We start from the raw sequence: 19,445 nt of genomic DNA on the forward strand, positions 1-19,445 counted from the left end.
TGTCAAAACCAGAAATCATAATCTCATGCCAATCACACACACATCATTAAAATGATGCGAGTAAAAATTGTATAATCACAGCAGGCCTCTCCAGCTGGTTAAAGGTCATCACAGGCTCAGCTGGCATAGGATAATTAATTTTCATCACTGTACAACTATCAAGAAGTTTAATCTTACTTATTTAAGTTAGCACAGGTTGTCATTTTCCAAGAACCTGTCTAAAAATAATGAAAGTTGACCGCATCAATTTAGTTAAAAATTGAATAAAACCAAAAACGCTCTAAGTGGTCAGCAGGTTTCGCAGCACCTCCCGAGAGAGAGAGAAACAGCGTTAACTCATCAGATAGATGACAGTTTTGATGAAAGGTCTTTGAACTGAAATGTCAACTTTGCTCTTTGCTTCACAGAAGCGGTCAGACCTGGCAGTATTTACAACACTTTTTTAAATTGCAGTTTTCCAACATTCACAATATTTGGTTCTTATATTAGTTGGAAATTGTCATGTGTCATAATAATACTTATTTAAAATTCATTTTAAATACATTGTTAAATAAAATGGGGTGTGATAGGAAAGAAAAATGCCTGGCGATAACTTGCTTTGTTGTGTCTGTATACCGTAAACCACTGCAGAGGAACAATACCTTCAATACCAAGCGACCGTTACTTACAATTAATTTAGAGATGTAACTGTTTGCTCAAAAGAATACTTAACTGCTCTGCCTCATTAACCACTCAGTTCTCTTGTACCTCATAAATGGTATCAGCATTGAACTGTGCCAGTTCACATTTTAGCAATTAGTCTGACCGCAGCATTTGTGACTAGTTCATGAAAGTCATGTATAACTGTGAAAGCCTTCCACTAGCAGCATCTGGGCCTCAAATGAAACAAACATAACAATCCCAGTCACTGAACACATCACATTTTAAAGTATAAAGCTTGATTTAAAAGAAAACAATTAGTGTTTTTTTAAACCATTGTTGTAGCATTCAAACACAAAGCAATTAAAAATTTTAACCTGGAGTGGGCAAGCAACCTTATTTTCAACTGGGATAGAAGAAAACACCAGTTAAACTTTGCATCACAGTTCGGAAACCCTAAAGGCCATAACACTCTACTAAAAAGAGCTTGCCAAAATAAAAAAACCTGACATTTTCGTAAAATCTTGACTAACAAAAGCACTCACTTGCCGTCATCATCGCCCAGTCCCAGTTCAAAGATCCTTTCTGCTCCCAGCTGTTCCAGTCTCTTGTTTACATACTTGCCCATCGCATTAAAGTGCTCATAAGTTTTATTTCCAAGTCCAAAGACCTAGAAGAAAACAAATTTAAACTCTTTAACAATCAGATATTGGACCGATTGTTACCTTTTGTTTGGGAAACATGAGTTCAGTGAAATGTCCTTACAGTTTGTAGAAGTATTTATGAGGACCAAACCCCACAAACCAGACTTTTCATATTTCTGAATCAAAGTGCAGTATAATGTTTCAATAATCCTGAGAGTCTACATACAAAATGACAATGTATACTTAAAAATTCAGACCACAGCAGTTTGGGTATCCAAGTTCAATTCACAATTATTATGTGTGAAGATTGATTTTCCTATCCTTCGTCTGCCTTTCCTCAATTGTAGCAGATTACAATCAATGGAATTTATTAATTGATTTGACTACCACCCTCTCATCAAAGATTACTTGAAGCACCGTACCCATCTTTCACTCTTTTGCAGCTGGCCCAGATGTAAGTGGAGAAGACCACAGTCCGGCTGAGAAGAGTCTCATCTCTAACTTCATCAGCATATTGAATTCAGGCTCCGACAGCACAATTAACAGTTGGCAGCTCAGAAAACGTTCCTCATGGGTCAGAAAAAGCCGTCAGTGGAAAGGACTGTTAGTTCTATGGGATAAATGACTTTTACATTACTTTGTGGAGAAGGATGAATAATCCTTAAAGATGCATTCAGCCTGTCAACGGCAATTTCTCCCTTACCCAGCACAGTTGCACATCAGAGGGGGAAAGCTCCCTGTACCTTATCTAAACACTTGCTTAGTCCATTCTAATTGTCAGGGAGAGTTTCCAAGGGGCCAAGCAGAAACTTATTGGCCCTTGCTTTCCTAACCAGCAACAAACCAGCTGCTAGGCAGGAAACAGAATTAAAACTCCAGATCCTGCTGGCAAATTCAAAAGATTTTACATGTCCTCAGACTTGCTCCGCTACACCACCTTCTCTGGGAATTGGGACTCTGCTGCAGTAATCCCCATCTTGGAGAGCATTAAGCTTCATTGGAAAACTGGAATTGCTATACAGAGACAGATAAAGACCTACCTGATTCATTTTCTATCACCCTGGAAGCCATGTTGTATCAATGATAACCACTGGCAAGAGATGCTGGTTACTCATTGCAATGAATCTTCACAACAGACCCAAACATTGTGAGGAAAACACCACTGATTGAGTGCTTTAGGAACCTGAAGTGCTAAATCACGTGTTTATTTAAATTCACTTGCAGGATGTGGGCATTGCTGGTTGGATTAGCATTTATTGCCCATCCCTAGTTGCCCTTGAGGTGGTGGTGGTGGTGGTGGAGTTTGCTTCTTGAATCGCTGCAGTCCACGTGCTGTATGTAGAGCCACGTGCTGTTAGGGGAGGAATTCCAGGGCATTTGACCTAGTGATATATTTGTGGTATATTTGTAGGAGTGGTGATATATTTGTAAGTCAGGATGGTGAGTGGCTTGGAGGAAAACTTGCTGGTGGTAGTGTCCCCCACATATCTGCTGCCTTTGTCCTTCTGGATAGAAGTTGTCATGGGTTTGGAAGGTGCCATCAAAAGGTTCCTTGGTGAATTTCTGCAATGCATCTTGTAAATGACACACAGTGCTGTGACTGAGCATCTATGGTGGAGAGAGTGGCGTTTCTGAAATAGGTTCTGTATTGAAACCCCAGCGTAGGGGCTTGAACCCACTGATTCTTAGGCAAGAGAGTTACCATTGAACCACAGTTGCAGTGTCTTCTTCCCAAGTATGCTATATCTGCCACATATCGTGCCTCAAAACATGAGAGAAGTGTTGGTGCAGTAGTAAATGTCAAGGAACTGATAACCCAGAATCTCACACCAATGTTCTGTGGACAGAGGTTCAAATCCCATGACAAATTGAATTTTAAAATTCAATAAAATTTGGAATTAAAAGATGGCCTCATGGCAACGTACAATGATTGCCAATTGTTGTAAAAACTCATCTGGTTCACTAATGCCCTTCAGGGAAGAAATTCTGCAGAGCGTCTGGAGTCACATATAGACCAAAATTGGTAAGGCCAGCAATGTGATTGATTCTTAACTGCCCGGAAGGCAATAAACGCTGGTCTACCCAGTGACACCCTCATCCATACATGAATTTTTTTTTAAAAAGCAGAAATTCCAAGCTGCTTTTGGGACATCAATCTATTGAAATCTGCCTGCAGAACTCTCGAGAAACTAAACCACACTGTAAGTAATCTAATCTAATCTGATCTGATCTAAAACACGAGCAAATGTTTTTTAAACTATGATTCACAATGCATGATTTTGCAAGTTAATTTCTAGACTTGCAACATATATGTTACAGATTACTTTTTATTAACAAGAAAGAAACATTTCAAAATAAAGCTACATTCACCCCCTGACGTGAATATACTACAAATTGCATTTCATTAACTACACAGATTGCACAATTCACCAGTCTTAATGTTTCTCTGAAATTATCTACACATTAGTTTTGGTTATACAAAAAGTCACAAACCTTTGTCCATTTTTCTCTAGTACTTACTGCATATTTCACACCAGCTAGATCTAGATCAGTCTCTTGCATCCAGTCATAGAAATCTTGTGCGTTGTCAGTGGGATCGCCTTCGCCATATGTAGCCATGCAGAAAATTGCCAGTGAGTTCTCTACTTCTGTAAGTCGATTTAGTTCAGACTGAAAGGAAAAAATAGAAAATTGCACAGAAGTCGATCAAAAGTCAAATGCAATAATCCCAAAATGCTTAATAGCCAATGGATCATGCTTGAAGCAAATTCACTATCAACACGTCGTTAAGCAATATCCATTAAGGTCTGACATATAGTAAATAAATGGGGCTAGATATAGGTTTTTGGTAGAACTGATAGAAGGCAAAATTGCTTCCAAAGACATCAGATTAAATTTTCTTTTCTAGCACACCATGGGATATTTTATGTTCAGGCAAGCACATAGTCAAGTTTGTGCTCCTGGCCAATACCTATCCCCTCAGTCTTCATTTCTAGAACAAATTATCCGACTATTGTATTGCTATTTGAGTAATTTTGCTAGGTGCAAGTTTCTTACATTACAACAATGGCTTCAGAAAGTATTTCAAGAGTGGTCAATCTGAAGTTGCAAAGTCTCTAAATTAAAGCAAGGCCTTTCTTTTGTCAAAGGTGACACTTCTGACAACATAGTTTATGGTGTAGGGGGTGAGGGCACGCTATCAGTCTAGAGAGTGTACTTTAAATCCTAGAGGGTGCTTTCTCTGCCTCAGGATGAGCAATTGCATTATCTTGCCTTTCGTGTGAATGATTAAGCAAATTAAACAGTAGAATAAAGTTAAAATTTAATATACACTTCAGGTTCAAAAATGTAATGTTCGCTCCTACATCCCAATGTAGGCTACTATACCAAGCACTGTATTTACAATTTCCAGGGGCCACCTGGAAAATTTTGAGATTTTGCAGAATTTGTAAATGAGAGTCTTGGTGAAAGGGAGAGTTTATACCTGTTGACCGAAGGTGGCACTGATGCGACTGAAAAGCAGTCGGCACTGGGAGGTGGAACATCTCAGGCACAGGTCAGAAGGCTTGATCACATAACCAATTTCCAAAGCCCCTCAATACTGCATCATGGCTGCCAAGGCAATGGGTTCCATTTTTCAAAAACAGTGTTGAGTGTGTACAAATGAGAGTTCCAATAGATTGTTAAGAGTTTAATTTCTTTTCATCTCCAAATAGCTCCTGACCGTTGCCCATTGTGGATACACGGGAAATGGTGACAGTGATGGCAGAAGGGTATGAGAAGGCAGTGGTGTGGGTGGGAAATATGGGCTAACATGGAGGGGGCAGTAAAAGTCCGTTCCTGTGGAGGTCTGAAAAGGATGAGGCTACAAAGGCCCTAAGTTTTCAAAACAACAAACTGGATGATGTTTTCACTAGTCCTGCCTCAGCGCTCTCCTGCAGCCAATTCTGCTCAGCTTCTAGAATTAGCTTCCATCCCGATATCTCCCTGGAGTGAAAATGGATTGTAGTGGGGCTCAGTAAACCGAGGTAGATCTGCTGGGTCAGGAAATTTCTTAATTCAAGCTACCCATGTTGGTGGTGAAAATCCAGCTCTCTATTATCCTCTTTTCACCCGAGACTCTCCCTAACAATCCTCCATTGATCAAACTTTTGCACATCACTCAGAACTCTTCCTTTAAGATAGAGTTTTTTTTGAGAGGAGAATTTCAGATACTTTTTATTAGTAGTTAAAAGGTTGTTCACTCGTTCAAGGTTTTATTGCATGAATGTTCTACTGCCATCTGATAATAGTGCAGTTTTGCCCGCCTGGATATGCCTTCACTAAACTGACACGGTTGCTTCCCTGTCAGCCACACTTAACATAGCTGATTCCTAGTTATGAATTCAGTATTGGTCCCTTCATATTATAGGGAAATTACCAGCACTCTGGGACAATTCTAAATACTTCATTGCAAAATTAAAAGTGAACAGTCATCATTCCCTGTTTCCTAGAATAGGTCAGACATATGATCATTTATTAGTGTAGCCACACCAGGAATTTGTTTTTGCTGCAATTAATATCATTGCATTAGCAGTAATACGCACACAGCTTCTGAAAGTCACTAAATTTTGAGCTCAAAAGTCACAAAGCTGAATACACTAGTCTCCTATTTCTGGTACACGGTGGTCAACAAGTCTTGCTTCATGTAATTGATTATCTCATTTCAACAGAACCCTTTTTAACACACACAGGTAAGACAATTCTGTGAAGATTTGTTCTCTGTATGTGAAACAATTCCTTCTTTAATAATAATTGTTTAACAAAATTGTGCTTTATTGCTAGTTTATTCACTTTAATAAATTATACTATTCAAGAAGATTGTTAAAACTGCTGAATAATTAACTTTTTTTTTGAACGGCCAATGCTATATAGAAGTCTCTTGAATGACAGTGAGGATGAGCTCCAATGAGACACACCAAAGACTGAGGTAGACTAAAGGGAGAAGACAGAAAAGGAGACAACTACAGTCACAGTGAACGACAGACTATTCATAATCTCAAATAACACATCAGAAAAATGCCATTTGAGGGAGGTACATGTACAGAGGAACCTCGATTATCCGAACGAGATGGGCGGGCACTACTTCGTTCAGATAATTAATTATCCGGTTAACTGATTTGCTCTGGAGCTTGGAGTTTTCTGTGAAGTCTGCTTCCTATTCAGGAGACTAGGCAAAAAAACACTCTGTACAGGAGACCCCATCCCGTCCAACACCGTCTGGATAATTCAGATAATTGATATTCGAATAACCGAGGTTCCTCTGTATATTTATCATCAGCTTCGGGTTCGGTTATCCTCAAATTCTTTATGGTCATGAAAACATAATACTAACCATATCATATTCCTCTGGATCAGTAGCCATTCCTCGCATTCCATACCGCTGAGCATCTTTTGACAGTCTGTTTGCAAACTCTTCCGCTGTTCCTGTTTGAGAGCCGTAAAACACAACTATGTTTTTTCCCTGCAGGGAAGAATACATAAAGGCACAAAGATATTTCAGGATCTCTGAAACTGGTGCACGGCATTCTCAGTAGTTAGTGTAACATGGACACAGTCTATCAGCTTTTTTTCCCCGCAGTACTGAATGTCATTAGGATCTCAAAGCATCTTTAATGTTGAGGTAAGATAGCATAGGAAGCAGTAGAAAAAGTATTAACATACACGTGTACAAATGTTTTGATGAGAACAGGACTGAGCTTGACTGATAATCAAATAGTTTACTGATAGTACCCATCAAGATATTCATGTGAGGGAGCAGTTAGGCATTTGAGCAAGATGTTGGAGGATGCAAATGAAATCCCACTGCAGTGGCTCAAGGTGAAGGAAAAAGATTGGAAGGAAAAAAACTAATGAAGGGAACGCACTGGAAAATAGTAGTCTGGATCGCAGATTAGCTCAGATACAGGAACCAAAGGGCTGTGGAAGAGATGGATAGTCTCTGACCAGACAAATCTGAGATAGTCAGGTGATGCTAGAGTCCCTATTAACCGCTCCCAAATGTTAATCCTGTAGATGTTGACCTCTCCCCCTCAAAACCTATTGACTAAAAGTTAAATCTTAGAAACTTGACTTTTACAAGCAGAACATAAAGCAACAAATGATTATCGCAAGTTTTGAGAAGATTTGCAGCTCAGTTTGAGGTTTTGGATGCAGGTTTGCTCACTGAGCTGGAAGGTTCATTTCCAGATGTTTTGTTATCTTACTAGGTAACATCTTCAGTGGACCTCAGGCGAAGTAACGCTGAAAATTCCTGCTTTCTATTTATACGTTTGGGTTTCTTTGGGTTTGGTGATGTTATTTCCTGTGGTGAAGTCACTTCCGGTTCCTTTTCTCAGAAGGTGGTAGATGGGGTCTAACTCGATGTGTTTGTTGATAGAGTTCTGGTTGGAATGCCATGCTTCTAGGTGCGAGCAAACCTACATCCACAAATGATTATGCTGGAAATTTTCTGAATACTTGGTTGGGTTGGAAGTGGTGTGGGACAAGCATTGACAACATACCTCAGGAAAGATGTACAAACCCTAAAAAGGAGCAGCAGAGGTGGTTTATCAGCCCATTTCCAGGGATGAAGGACTTCAGTTTTCCATGGCACTGAGAAGCTTAATATATGGTACAACAGATTTTCAAGATGGAGAGATTTTGATAGTGTAGTTAGAGAAAAATGATTTTCTCTTGAAAATGGCTCAATTAACAAAAAGGCCATACATCTTGGCAGAAAGATCTAGAGGAAAGATTAGAGGTTCTTGATATACTCAGTTATCAAAAGCCAAGATTTTAAACCAAAGAAGTGACAGAAGTGGATTTTTTTTTAGGTTGTATAATTTTGTTTTTCTTAAATGAAAAAGAAGATAGAAAAGGTACACAAGAATAAGAAACTTATGGGGTTACAGAAGAAGGGGAGGGGGCTTGATAGCTCCCTCTCACATTCAGTGCTAGTCTCATTGGTCTCCAGCACTACAGGTTTCTGAGATTCTACAATTCTAAACCTGAAAGGGGCTTCAGAGAAGGACAAGGACCGATCCATAGAAGTTATGGAGAAGAGATTACAGGTATTGGGATTTTCAACTTGGCAGAGATTCTTGTGGAATTACATAAGAACAGCAACAACGTGCATTCAGAACATAACCAAATTAAACCCAGCTGCTGGGTAAAGTTGAAACTAGCAAAAGGCAATTAGGGACGACAGAACGTTTATGGAGGGGATCAATTCTCTCTCATCACCAATTGATTATACCCATAGAATATCACAGTGAAAGATGCACTTACTGTTTTCTTCATCTTTTCAATGAAACTGGTTTCTCGTATTGTTGGTACCCTGCAAACACCAGATATACCAATTATTCAGACAAGTCTGAGGTTTACGTAGAGTTTTCAGCAAGATCTGGTCCATAAATTTCACATTGCTGCACATGAAAACAGGCTCAGTAAATAGTAATATCCTTTCACCCATGAGCTTTTGAACAACCACTATGGTTATCTACTGCACTCTTACCTAAAAACTACAACAACAGGCATCTGCAGCCAGACACTTACCTTGCACCAATATGTTTCTTCCACAAAATCACTAAATTCATATCACACAAACTTTTGTCTCAAAATTAAAGCATTTGGTCCACCCTATATTTGCTGATTGTTTGCATGGTTCACTATCTAGCTAAAAAAAAGTAGTATCCACGAATTCTCAGAGCTTCACTGTGCACAAATAAAAACCTTTCCCTATGGCCTGTGGTCAAATCCAGTGCAATCTGACGTATTGAAAGGCTGCTGGTTATAATAGAGTAGCATGAAATATGTTGAGCAGTTGCAGTTTCTAATGAGCATATTCCAGAGATGTTTCTTTGCTAAAACTTACTGAGGAACTTCCAAACAGCAAAGAACAGGCAGAGGAATACAAAATACTGGACAACAGTGGGTAACAGAGCAATCCCAAATAACATGGGGCAAAATGTAGCTACACAATGCCATACACAAAAAGAAAAAAAATCACAAAAACAATCCTATCCCTTTACAACAGAAACTACTGGAGAAACTTAGCATGCTTGCCTTTATTGGTCAATGCATTGAGAATAGGAGTTGGGAGGTCATGTTGTGGCTGTACAGGATGTTGGTTTGGCCACTTTTGGAATATTACGTGCAATTCTGGTCTCCTTCCTATAGGAAGGATGTTGTGAAACTTGAAAGGGTTCAGAAAAGATTTACAACGATGTTGGTAGGGTTGGAGGGTTTGAGCTAAAGGGAGAGGCTGAGTAGGCTGGGGGTGTTTTCCCTGGAGTGTTGGAGGCTGAGGGTTGATTTCCAACAGCTTTGACTTTATGTGCCTTTAAGACAATACTCTGAGCAACCAATGAACTCCACCAACCAGTTTGTGCATGAGGTGTCAATATGCATCATATTTAGCCAACAATCAGAGCAATTAGCATTTCAGGTTTTCAGTTAATACTTAGTACTGATTTGTACCTTGGCAAAAGAATGGCATAACCTCCATGATTCTGAGTCACACAACAAACCTATCTTCCAGTGACTACCTGAAAAAGTGCCACTGGGGTCTTAGAAGGACACCATTCTTCACTATGACCACCATAAGAGAAACACACACACGGACAATGTCTGACCTCCTTCCAAACAACTGAAAAACCATAGGAAAATTAAACTGCAAATGGTTTTCACACTTAGTATGAAGATAACATAGAAATCATATCTGGCTTCACTGAAATCCTGCAGATAACTGTTTAAAATAAATTGAGAAGTTGTTTATGATTTCATCTCAATTGCTGGGGCATCAATTAAATGCTGAGCTTCTCTTTTCATTGCAGCAGTTTTCAAAACAAAAAAATGAAGATCATAATTCCAATAGGATTGATTAACCAAATAAAATACAACACCAAGACATATCAAACCACAGTGATATTGAACAGGCCAATAAAGTCACATGAACAAAGTCTACCACCATGCTGAACTGGCTTAGAGAAACTGAGGACTGCAGATGCTGGAGATCAGAGCTAAAAAATGTGTTGCTGGAAAAGCACAGCAGGTCAGGCAGCATCCAAGGAGCAGGAGAATCGACGTTTCGGGCATAAGCCTTTCTTCAGGAATGAGGAAAGGGCTCATTCCTGAAGAAGGGCTTATGCCCGAAACGTCGATTCTCCTGCTCCTTGGATGTTGCCTGACCTGCTGCGCCTTTCCAGCAACACATTGAACTGGCTTAGAGACCCTTTTAGTAACTTTTCTGAAATATTTAAGTTTGACAGAGACAGAGTTACATCACTAACACTTCTGTACAAATGGGAGAGAGGTACTTTATATTAAATCTAATTTACAATATAATGAGCAAATTGAAAAACGGCTTTACACAATTAAACATGATTGAATTTTAAAAAAGGCATGCCACAAACATAGTGAAAGTGCTTTTGGGTTTTCACTAACATCCCCTTGTTCTACATTTATGTAGACCCAAGAAGAGGGAAAGAATGACATTTCATTACCAGTCTTCATCCATCCATTAACCTAAGCTTCCCTCTTGCCCAAAGAGAGTGCACACGAGACAGTGCAGCAAATGTTTCAGCAAACTTGGAAGTTTGAGCCAGACAAGTGAGTCAAGGGAGCAGTCAACCAGCCACAATCAGGAAGACCACGGATAGAGAAGAGGGGAAATCTTAGGCATCAAGGCAGCAGCGTGATTGATGGAGCAGAAGTATTGAGATTGTTGTGGAAATAGGGAGTGCAGCATGGGTAACTATCATGTCACCTAGTCAGCCAACTGGATGCAAGTGTCTGAGTGGCAGGAATGAGCAAAGGGTTTACAGAACCATGTTTGGAGGAGTTACGCAGGGAGAATAGGCCAACCAGAGGCAAATGTAAGGTAAATGTTTAGATTAGATTAGATGTTGTTAGATTATGACTTAAATGCATGCAAGACTTGATAAAATACAATTTTGACTTACATCAATTTGTCAAAATTAACATTGGTGATTCAACAAAATTCAAAGATTATTTAACTTTTGGAAATATTGCTGTTGATAAAGCAGTTTGTCGATTGGTACAACCAGAGACCTGAGCTAGGCTACATTTTGGATCCCTTCAATGCTCAAATTAGGATAAGAAAATAATTAGCCTAAATGCGACAGAGTTAAACATTTCCAATTCTGTTTGTGGGAAGTAGTGAAGATAAAATTAAAACAGAACATGTAAACTACTGTAAAGAGCAAACAGATTTCACTGAATGTACCATCTCTGTACTTATTTGTTCATGGTTCACCTAGAGCAGGTAGCTGTCATGTGACCTGCCAACTAGACTAAGACCCACTGACTCCAGGCATGGGAGGCAGTATTTACTGCATTTCAATGCTGTGCCTGAAACCAGTAAAACCACCAAATAGGCACAGAAGAAATCCAGTGACAAAAGGAAGTCACAGAAGTAAAATGCTCCAGGAGATATTATTCCCTGCTCTGTAGAGCGTCGTAGTTGATTCAGCTAATAAGGTCAGACAAATCTATGGCTACAACTACAGATAAATATGGCATGGCCTTAAATTTTATAAACAATTGATAAGACTCTCTCAGAAGTATACCACTTAAAGAGATCAGCAATCAATGTCTGATGACACAGTAATAGAATGAGGCCATTCAGCCCATTGAACTTTATCAATTAGATCTTTTGAACTCATTTGAACAGATGGCTTCCAGATCCTTTAGTTGCCCTCTTTAAAACAGAAACAAACAAGATCAGGTTTGAAATTTTTAATTAACCAAGTGACAACAGCTTACTGCGGGGGGTGGGGGAGGAGGGAGAGCGCATCCCAATATCCACAATCGTTTTTGTGAACGGATTCCGAACATCTCACCAAAAGGGACTCGTTCAAATTTAAGTCCATGCCCCCTTGTTCTGGAGTGCCAGAAGAAATACTTTCTCCAGACACCTGACTGAAATATTTCTTCATCACAATAGATCACCGCTTAATCTTCAATACTCAAGTGAATGCAAATCTTGCTCATGCAAATCATTCGTGGTGAGGGGGTGGGGAGGAGGAGAAGAAGGAGGGCATAGGGGGAGGGGGTAAGGGCGAGGGGTCAGGAGGGCGAGGGATGGAGGAGGAGGGCGGTGAGTCAGGAGACAGATGCGAGGGTGGCTGTGTGGGTTGGGGTGCTTGAGTGCATTGGGAGTGAGTGAGAGAGAGAGATTGTGGATGAGGGTGATGACTGTGGGTGGGATGTTCAGGGGGTCAGTGTGGACTTGATGGGCAGAATGGCCTGCTTTCACACTGTAGGGATTCCATGACCTTCCCATTCTACACTTTGCCACATCCCTTGTGTGGTAGTTGGTATAGAGGCAGGGTTTCTCAAACAAAAACAGACACCTACCCATTCACAAGCTCTTTATGCAGTGCCTCACTGCAGCAGTCCCCGAGGCCACAGCCAACAAAATAACAGGAGGAATTTAAAGAGGCCTAGCAGCTGCCAGGAATCAGTCCAAACCTCACGGTAGTCATTGCTGTCTCAGAGTTCATGACCCCAAAACCTTATCCTGTGACTTCACTGGTCTGACCCACTGGTTGGGAAGCCCTGACCTCTTATGGTGTTAAGTTACACATTCTAACCACTTTCTGCACATGGAAAGGTGATCCAATTCAAGTGTTCAACACTACCTTCCTTGATCATTGGAGGAAAGACCAGATTACAGGGGTGGGGGTGGGAGCGGAAAGAGGAGAATGACTGAAACATAAACCTAGAACATTTGGAAATGTCACAAAGCACTCACTCAGAGAGCAATGTGAAACATCTTCTAAAAGAGCCATTTAGGCATTTCAATTAAATCTCTCAAAATAAACAAATAAGCCTGATAGATTCTTGTTATGCAGGTAGAGCGTGTTGAAATATAAAACAAATCAGTCATAATATTATTGAATGGCAGAATAGAATCAAGAGGCTGACTACCTTATTTCTGTTCCTATGTTTTGCTTTGGCCTCAAAACACGAGACAATGATTAGTTTCTAAACCGAACAAAGGTTGATTAATTATATAACAGCCAAATCCTGTTGACAGTAAGATGTCTGATATAAGAGTTGATGTCTGTGCTATTCAGTCTTCCATGCAAGTAGGCTGCAGTCAGACATTGCTAGGAATCTAAGCAGCTGTCTTGATCGATCACTATTCAAATTATAGTCTTCTAGCTTCTAGTCTCAACAATGTAGGCAATCAAACGCAGACAAGACTCATTTGCCTTATTTTCTGGTTTGGCCTGTTTGATGTACAGATAAGGTTTGGAAAAGGGTGTCACCTTGTTAATGGATAAAATCCCAAATCAGAACAAGCGTTTGTTAACTCCACAGAGGACAAACTAGATTTTTTTTTTCCTTGCTGTACATGTGTGGATAAATTACCCTGGTGTACTAATCATTAATATGACTCATTCCCCACTATGTTCAACCTTGAACTCATGTTGCTGCATCAAAGTTCTGAAATCAATGTAAAAGACACTCAATGCATCAAATGAATTTATCTCCATCAGGTGCAGAACACAGTTCAAAAGGTAAAGTATATCTTATTCTAAGGCTGTGTAAATAACACAGGGTACTTTAATTGACAGTTAGCTTCATATTTCTGTGCATGGAGCATTTCCAAAATCTCTCACCTACACAAACAGCAAATACCTTTTTCCTTTATTGCAATGACATTCAATTGTATTAATCACAATCAGAAGAGAGCCATTTAATTAGGAGATGGCAGCATCTCCCCCCACCCCCACAATTCCTAGAGAACATGGATACCACTGGCAAGGCTGGCAATTGTTGCTTGTCCTTAACACCCTTCAACTGTTTGGCCCAATCGCAGGCAATTGAGGGATTAACCACATTACCATGCGTCTGGAATCACATGTGGCCCAAACCAAATACAGTCAGATTTCTTTCCCTGAAGGATATTAGTGAACTACCTGGGCTTTTATGATAATGGTTATGCGCTGACTATTGCAATAACTTTCATTTTAATTCCCACATTTCATAGATGAATCTGAACGTTAGCACGAGTCGCTGTTTTACTCATCCGGCAATACCTTTTAAAAAGCATTTGCTTTTAACAAACAATAATAATGACATTTTCACTAGGTTTGGATCCTCCATGACCCCATTTGCAAAAGATAGAAGCAACAGGCTCAAGAGTTTAACAGGATGAAATATAAAGATGTCTGAATCGGGACCTTTTTGGTGTCAGACTGAGGGAGGGAGGTGGTGGAGAAGGTACGCATGTAACCGGAGAAACTGATTTCAGTGCACCACACAGGCTGGATTGTTTATTCTGTTAGAATTGCCAATTAAAAGCTTTAGAAAATAATTTTTGACACTAAAAAAAATTCAAATATAAAAGCAAGCATTCATTCGATCTATTGCTACTTTGTACAATATGGGGTCACAAATGATTGAGCAATGCTGTGCTGAAACGCGAAGGACTGGAGATTTCTCTCTGTTCAAGATTGGAGTTTGGAGGGCGTGGTGAGAGAGCAGGGAAGAGTTACACAGTCACAATGTCCCTAACTCAATCTGCATTTTGACAGCCTGCTGCCTATCTGTGACCTCTGTTTTTGCACAAGGCTGGTACATTCGTTGGAACATATTCAATGGAACTAAAGGAAATGCTCCAGCCCTTTTTCCCAGTAATGCAGGCTTTTCACTTTGGATTATGGATAATGAACAACAACATTATTATTGCCCACATGCAACTGTGTCTATGCACACAAGAGTAACCCAGGCCATGCCATACATGCACAACACAAATTCCTATTCATAGCAAGTCAGAACAATCAATACACCTGGAGAGGTGTAAATCTACATCAGTTTTTTCAACCCCCCACTAAACAATTTATTCCCCAATTTTGTGTATCTGTCAATGATCATAAGATTGCCCCTGCAAACTTACACTGTTAACTAATATAAAAGTTCCACTGCAAGCAGAAGTTGGATTTTTGTTCAAGGGCCAGAGCCAAAGGATAGCTCCTGGGAACTCAAAGCATCCCAGTGGCTGGTGGCAGAGGATAAAGCTAATTTATTAGCTGCGCCTTGTGCATCCAGTACACATGATGCCAAGCAAGAACCGAATGCAACTTTTCAGAATCTGGGAACATGCAATGTAATTGCACATATTTAACATAAGGCAGCAAATTCAGGCCATCTTTCTATTGCACAGTGGTTTCAGAAGTAAGAGACAAACACTAACCTGCTTAGGTCTACTTCATGCTGGCGAACCGAGAAAATGCAGCCCATAATTCCAGTTTCAGGTTTCTCAGTCTATCGTGCAAGTTACAGATTAGGCAGAATTGCCCTCTATTTATGCTATGTTTTCACTGTATTCAGATGTTACAGACCATTCATCATTTCACAATCAAGATCCTTGTCTAGAACAGTGAGAAAGTAAAGCCTCAGTGACTCCCTTGAGGAATCTCTTATGCCAGGCGAACTGATTTGTGATCCATATTTACACTGTCACTGCAGCTTTCACAAAATCCAGACATTCTAGTGGTTACATTAACAAATAATTACATCTTGTACTTGGCTGTGTCTTTCGATGTATAAATCATTTTGCAATATGCCCCTCTTCTGTACTTGTGTTTCCCTTAGCAACGGCTTCATCACATCCAATGACCTCTCGGGGAGAATAACTAAGCTGAAAGGCAGCTGTTTCAGGACTGAACAGAGGAGGCCTGCTGCTATGGTTACGTAATCCATCATAAAAGATTTCTATTCATGACAAACTCCCCCGTTCTTTTGACCGTCCCAGTGGGTGATATATCACATCAATGATCACCGAAAATAAAAATATCTGGTGACAATCGCCACACTTAAACCCACTAATCACTTGGTCCATGCTAGTTATATGCAAAAATTAGAGCAGGAATTGTTTCAAATTACTTGGATTTGAAAATGACTTGGGAGGAGACGATAGCATATAATCATCACAGGACTAATAATCCACAGGCCCAGACAAATGATCATGGGGCAGAGGATCAAATTCTTGGTGGAATCTGAATTCAATGAATACTATTCATTGATGCAAAAACAAAAACAAGTTGACTAATGTCTCCAGGGAAGAAAATCTGCCATCCCTACCTGGTCTAACCCACAGACCAATAGTAACACAGTTGACTCTTAAATACCCTCTGAAGCACCACAAAGTTAGCCATTTCAAGGGACAATTAAGGATAGGCAACAAATGATGGCCTTGCTGGTCATGTCCACATCCCAGGGAAGAAGAAAGAAATTATGAATGGTACAAACTGATGACTTAATGTTAAATACTTACAAAAAACATGCATACACTCTCATTGACTCAATCATATATGAAATGCAGTTGTCTCCATCTCCCCCCATGCTCATTTTTAATCAGCGCTGTCATAGTTCCCTGGTAACCCAAGAGGCAAGTTGCAAACGACTTGTTTTCTTCCTGAGTGAAATAAGGGAGCTTTGTAATGGAGTAATATTAATCTGGGCGTTTAGAGAAAAGTACCAAAAAGGTAAAAGTTGATTCCTGCAGTTTCCGTTCATGCAACGTGATCAGGAAGTGCCAGACGTCTCAGCACTGCAACTGAGGTTTGATTTGAACTAATGAGCTGAATACTGTTTGGGACTGAATGGTGCAGAGAGTTAGACACAAGCTTTTACCATAGTGTTGCAATGAAAGCCCATTGGCAGTTAAGGTACAATGTGAAATATATTTTTGGATAGTCGCAGCATAGCTTCACAGGGTATGGACGAATATCAACAACAGCTGAAACGAAAAGGTGCACCAGATTGTGTTTTTTTTAAAATCAATTCGCAAGATGTAGGTGCCGCTGGTTGGATCAGCATGTAATGCCCATTCACATTTGCCATTGAGAAGGTAGTGGCGAGCTGTATTCTTGAACTGTTACAGTCTATTTGGTCTAGGTGCACTCGGATTGCTCTTAGGGAAGGACTTCTGAGCTTCTGACTCAGCAGTACTGAAGGAACGGCAACATATTTCCAAGTCAGGATGGTGAATAGCTTGGAGAGGAGGTTGCAGTTGGTAATTGTTCCCAAATATCAGCTGCCCTTGCCGTTCCACATGGAAGTGGTACAAGTTTGGAAAGTGCTGCCGATGGAGCCTTAGGGAATTTCTGCTTGGGGATGGGGTGCCAGTCAAGTAGGTGCTTTGTCCTGGATGGTGTCAAGCATCCTTAGTGTTTTTGGGGCTGCACTCATCAGGCAAGTGGGGAGCAGTCTATCACACTCCCGACCTGTGCCTTATAGATAACGGACAGGCATTGAGGAGTAGCCTCTGACCTGCTCTTATTGCCGCAGAGTTACATGACTAGTCTAATAGAGCTCCTGGTCAATGATGGCCCTTAATATTGATGGTAGGGATTCAGTGATGATCATGCCATTGAAGGTCGAGGGCAATGGCTAGATTCTGTCTTGTTGGAGATGGTCATTGTGTGGTTTCAATGCTACTTGCCACTTGTCAGCCAGACCTGGATATTGTTCAGGTCATGCTGCATTTGAATCTAGACTGCTTCACTATCAGAGATTGCATAATGTTCAATGCCATTTATGTAATCATCAGCGAACATCCCCACTTCTGACCTTATGAGGAGGGAAGGTCATTGTTAAAGCAGTTGAAGATGACTTGGTCTAGGACACTACCCTGAAGAACTCCTGCAGAGATGCCCTGGAGCTAAAATGACTGACCTCCAACTACAACATCTTCCTACGTGCCAGGTATGAGTCCAACTGAGTGGAGAGTTTTCTCCAATTCCTACTGACTCCAGCTTTGCTGGTGCTTCTTTAATGGCAGGCTTGGCCAAATGTAGCCTTGATGTCAAGGGCAGTCATTCTCATCTCATCTGTGGAATTCAGCCTTTTTATTCATGTTTCAACGGAGGCTGTAATGAGGGCAGGAGCTGAGCTATACTGGCAGAAACCAAATGGAAAGTCAGTGAGCAGGTTATTGTTCAGCAAGTGCTAATTGTTAGCACTGTAGATGACACCTTCCATCGCCTTCAGAGTAGATTGATGGGCTGCTAACTGCCTAGGGCAGAGTTGTCCTGATTTTCTTTTTACGCAGAGGACATACATGGGCAAGGTTCAACATCCTTGCGTGGATGTCAGTGTTACAGCTTGGCTGGGGGAGTGGTAAGCTCTGGAGTACAAATCTTCAATCCTATCGCTGGAACGTTGTCAGGGCACCACAGCCTTTGCATGATACATTGCCTCCAACTGTTTCCTAATATCACCTGGAGAGAACTGAAGATCGGCAGCTGTGAGGCTGGGGAGCTTTGAAGGATGAGGAGATGGAACAGCCACTCGGCACTTCCAGGTGAAGGTTGCTGTGAATGTTTCAGCCTGAGCCTTGAACTAATGGGTTGGGTTCCTCCATCAGTAAGGATGGAGCTATTAGTGGAGCCTCCTCCTCCTCCTCCAGTGGGCTGTTTAATAGTCCACCACCATTTACAACTAGATGTGGCAGGTTTGCAGAGCTTCGAGCTGATCCATTGGTTGCAAAATTGCTTAAACAACTGTTTATGCTGTTTGATCCCAAGTAGCCCTGTGCTGTAGCTTCATTGGGTTGATTCCTTATTTTAAAGGATGCCTGGTGAAGCTTCTGGCATGTCCTCCTGCACTCTTTATTGAAGTGGGCTGAGCTTCTGGCTTGATAGTAAACGGTAGAGTAGGTACATGGCGAATCAGGTGATTGCAAACTGCGTTGGAGCACCATTCAGCTACTGCAGAGATAGGTGGGGGTAGTGTTAAGGAAGCTGGAAGTCTGCAGAAGGACTTGGATAAGCTGGGAGTGTGGGCAGGGAAATGGTAGATGGAATGTCATGTGAGAAAGTGTGACATTATGCACTTTAGTAGGAAGATGCGAGGCATAGATTATTTTCTAAATGGGGAAAGGCTGCAGCAATCTGAAGCATAACCAGACTTGGGAGTGCAAGTTCAGGGGTCTCAAAGTTAACATGCAGGTTCAGTTGGCAGTTTGGAAGGCAAATGCAATGTCTGCATTCATTTCGAGAGAGCTATAAAACAACAGCTGAGGTGTACGACTGAGGCTGAGATGTACTACTGAGTACTCTGCACATGGAATACTGAGAGTGGCTTCGGGGCCCTTCTCTGCTC

At 40.8% G+C, this 19,445-nt stretch overlaps 1 protein-coding gene across 3 annotated transcripts in view; it reads right to left on the reverse strand.

The window, feature by feature from the left end:
• The window catches only part of LOC122564141 (NADPH--cytochrome P450 reductase-like), a 74,791-nt gene that overhangs the window by 23,527 nt on the left and 31,819 nt on the right, over positions 1 to 19,445 (reverse strand). For all 3 annotated transcript variants that reach the window (XM_043718760.2, XM_087977527.1, XM_087977526.1), the window contains exons 3-6: positions 8,592 to 8,640; positions 6,658 to 6,786; positions 3,804 to 3,953; positions 1,185 to 1,309 (exon numbers count right to left, since the gene is read on the reverse strand). In XM_043718760.2, the coding sequence (XP_043574695.1) occupies positions 1,185 to 1,309; positions 3,804 to 3,953; positions 6,658 to 6,786; positions 8,592 to 8,640 (453 nt within the window). The remainder of the gene's footprint in view (positions 1 to 1,184; positions 1,310 to 3,803; positions 3,954 to 6,657; positions 6,787 to 8,591; positions 8,641 to 19,445) is intronic.

The sequence above is a fragment of the Chiloscyllium plagiosum genome, unplaced genomic scaffold, assembly GCF_037043375.1.
Source record: "Chiloscyllium plagiosum isolate Xiang-an unplaced genomic scaffold, Cpla_swu_hap1 HiC_scaffold_31, whole genome shotgun sequence".
Taxonomy (NCBI): Eukaryota; Metazoa; Chordata; class Chondrichthyes; order Orectolobiformes; family Hemiscylliidae; genus Chiloscyllium; species Chiloscyllium plagiosum.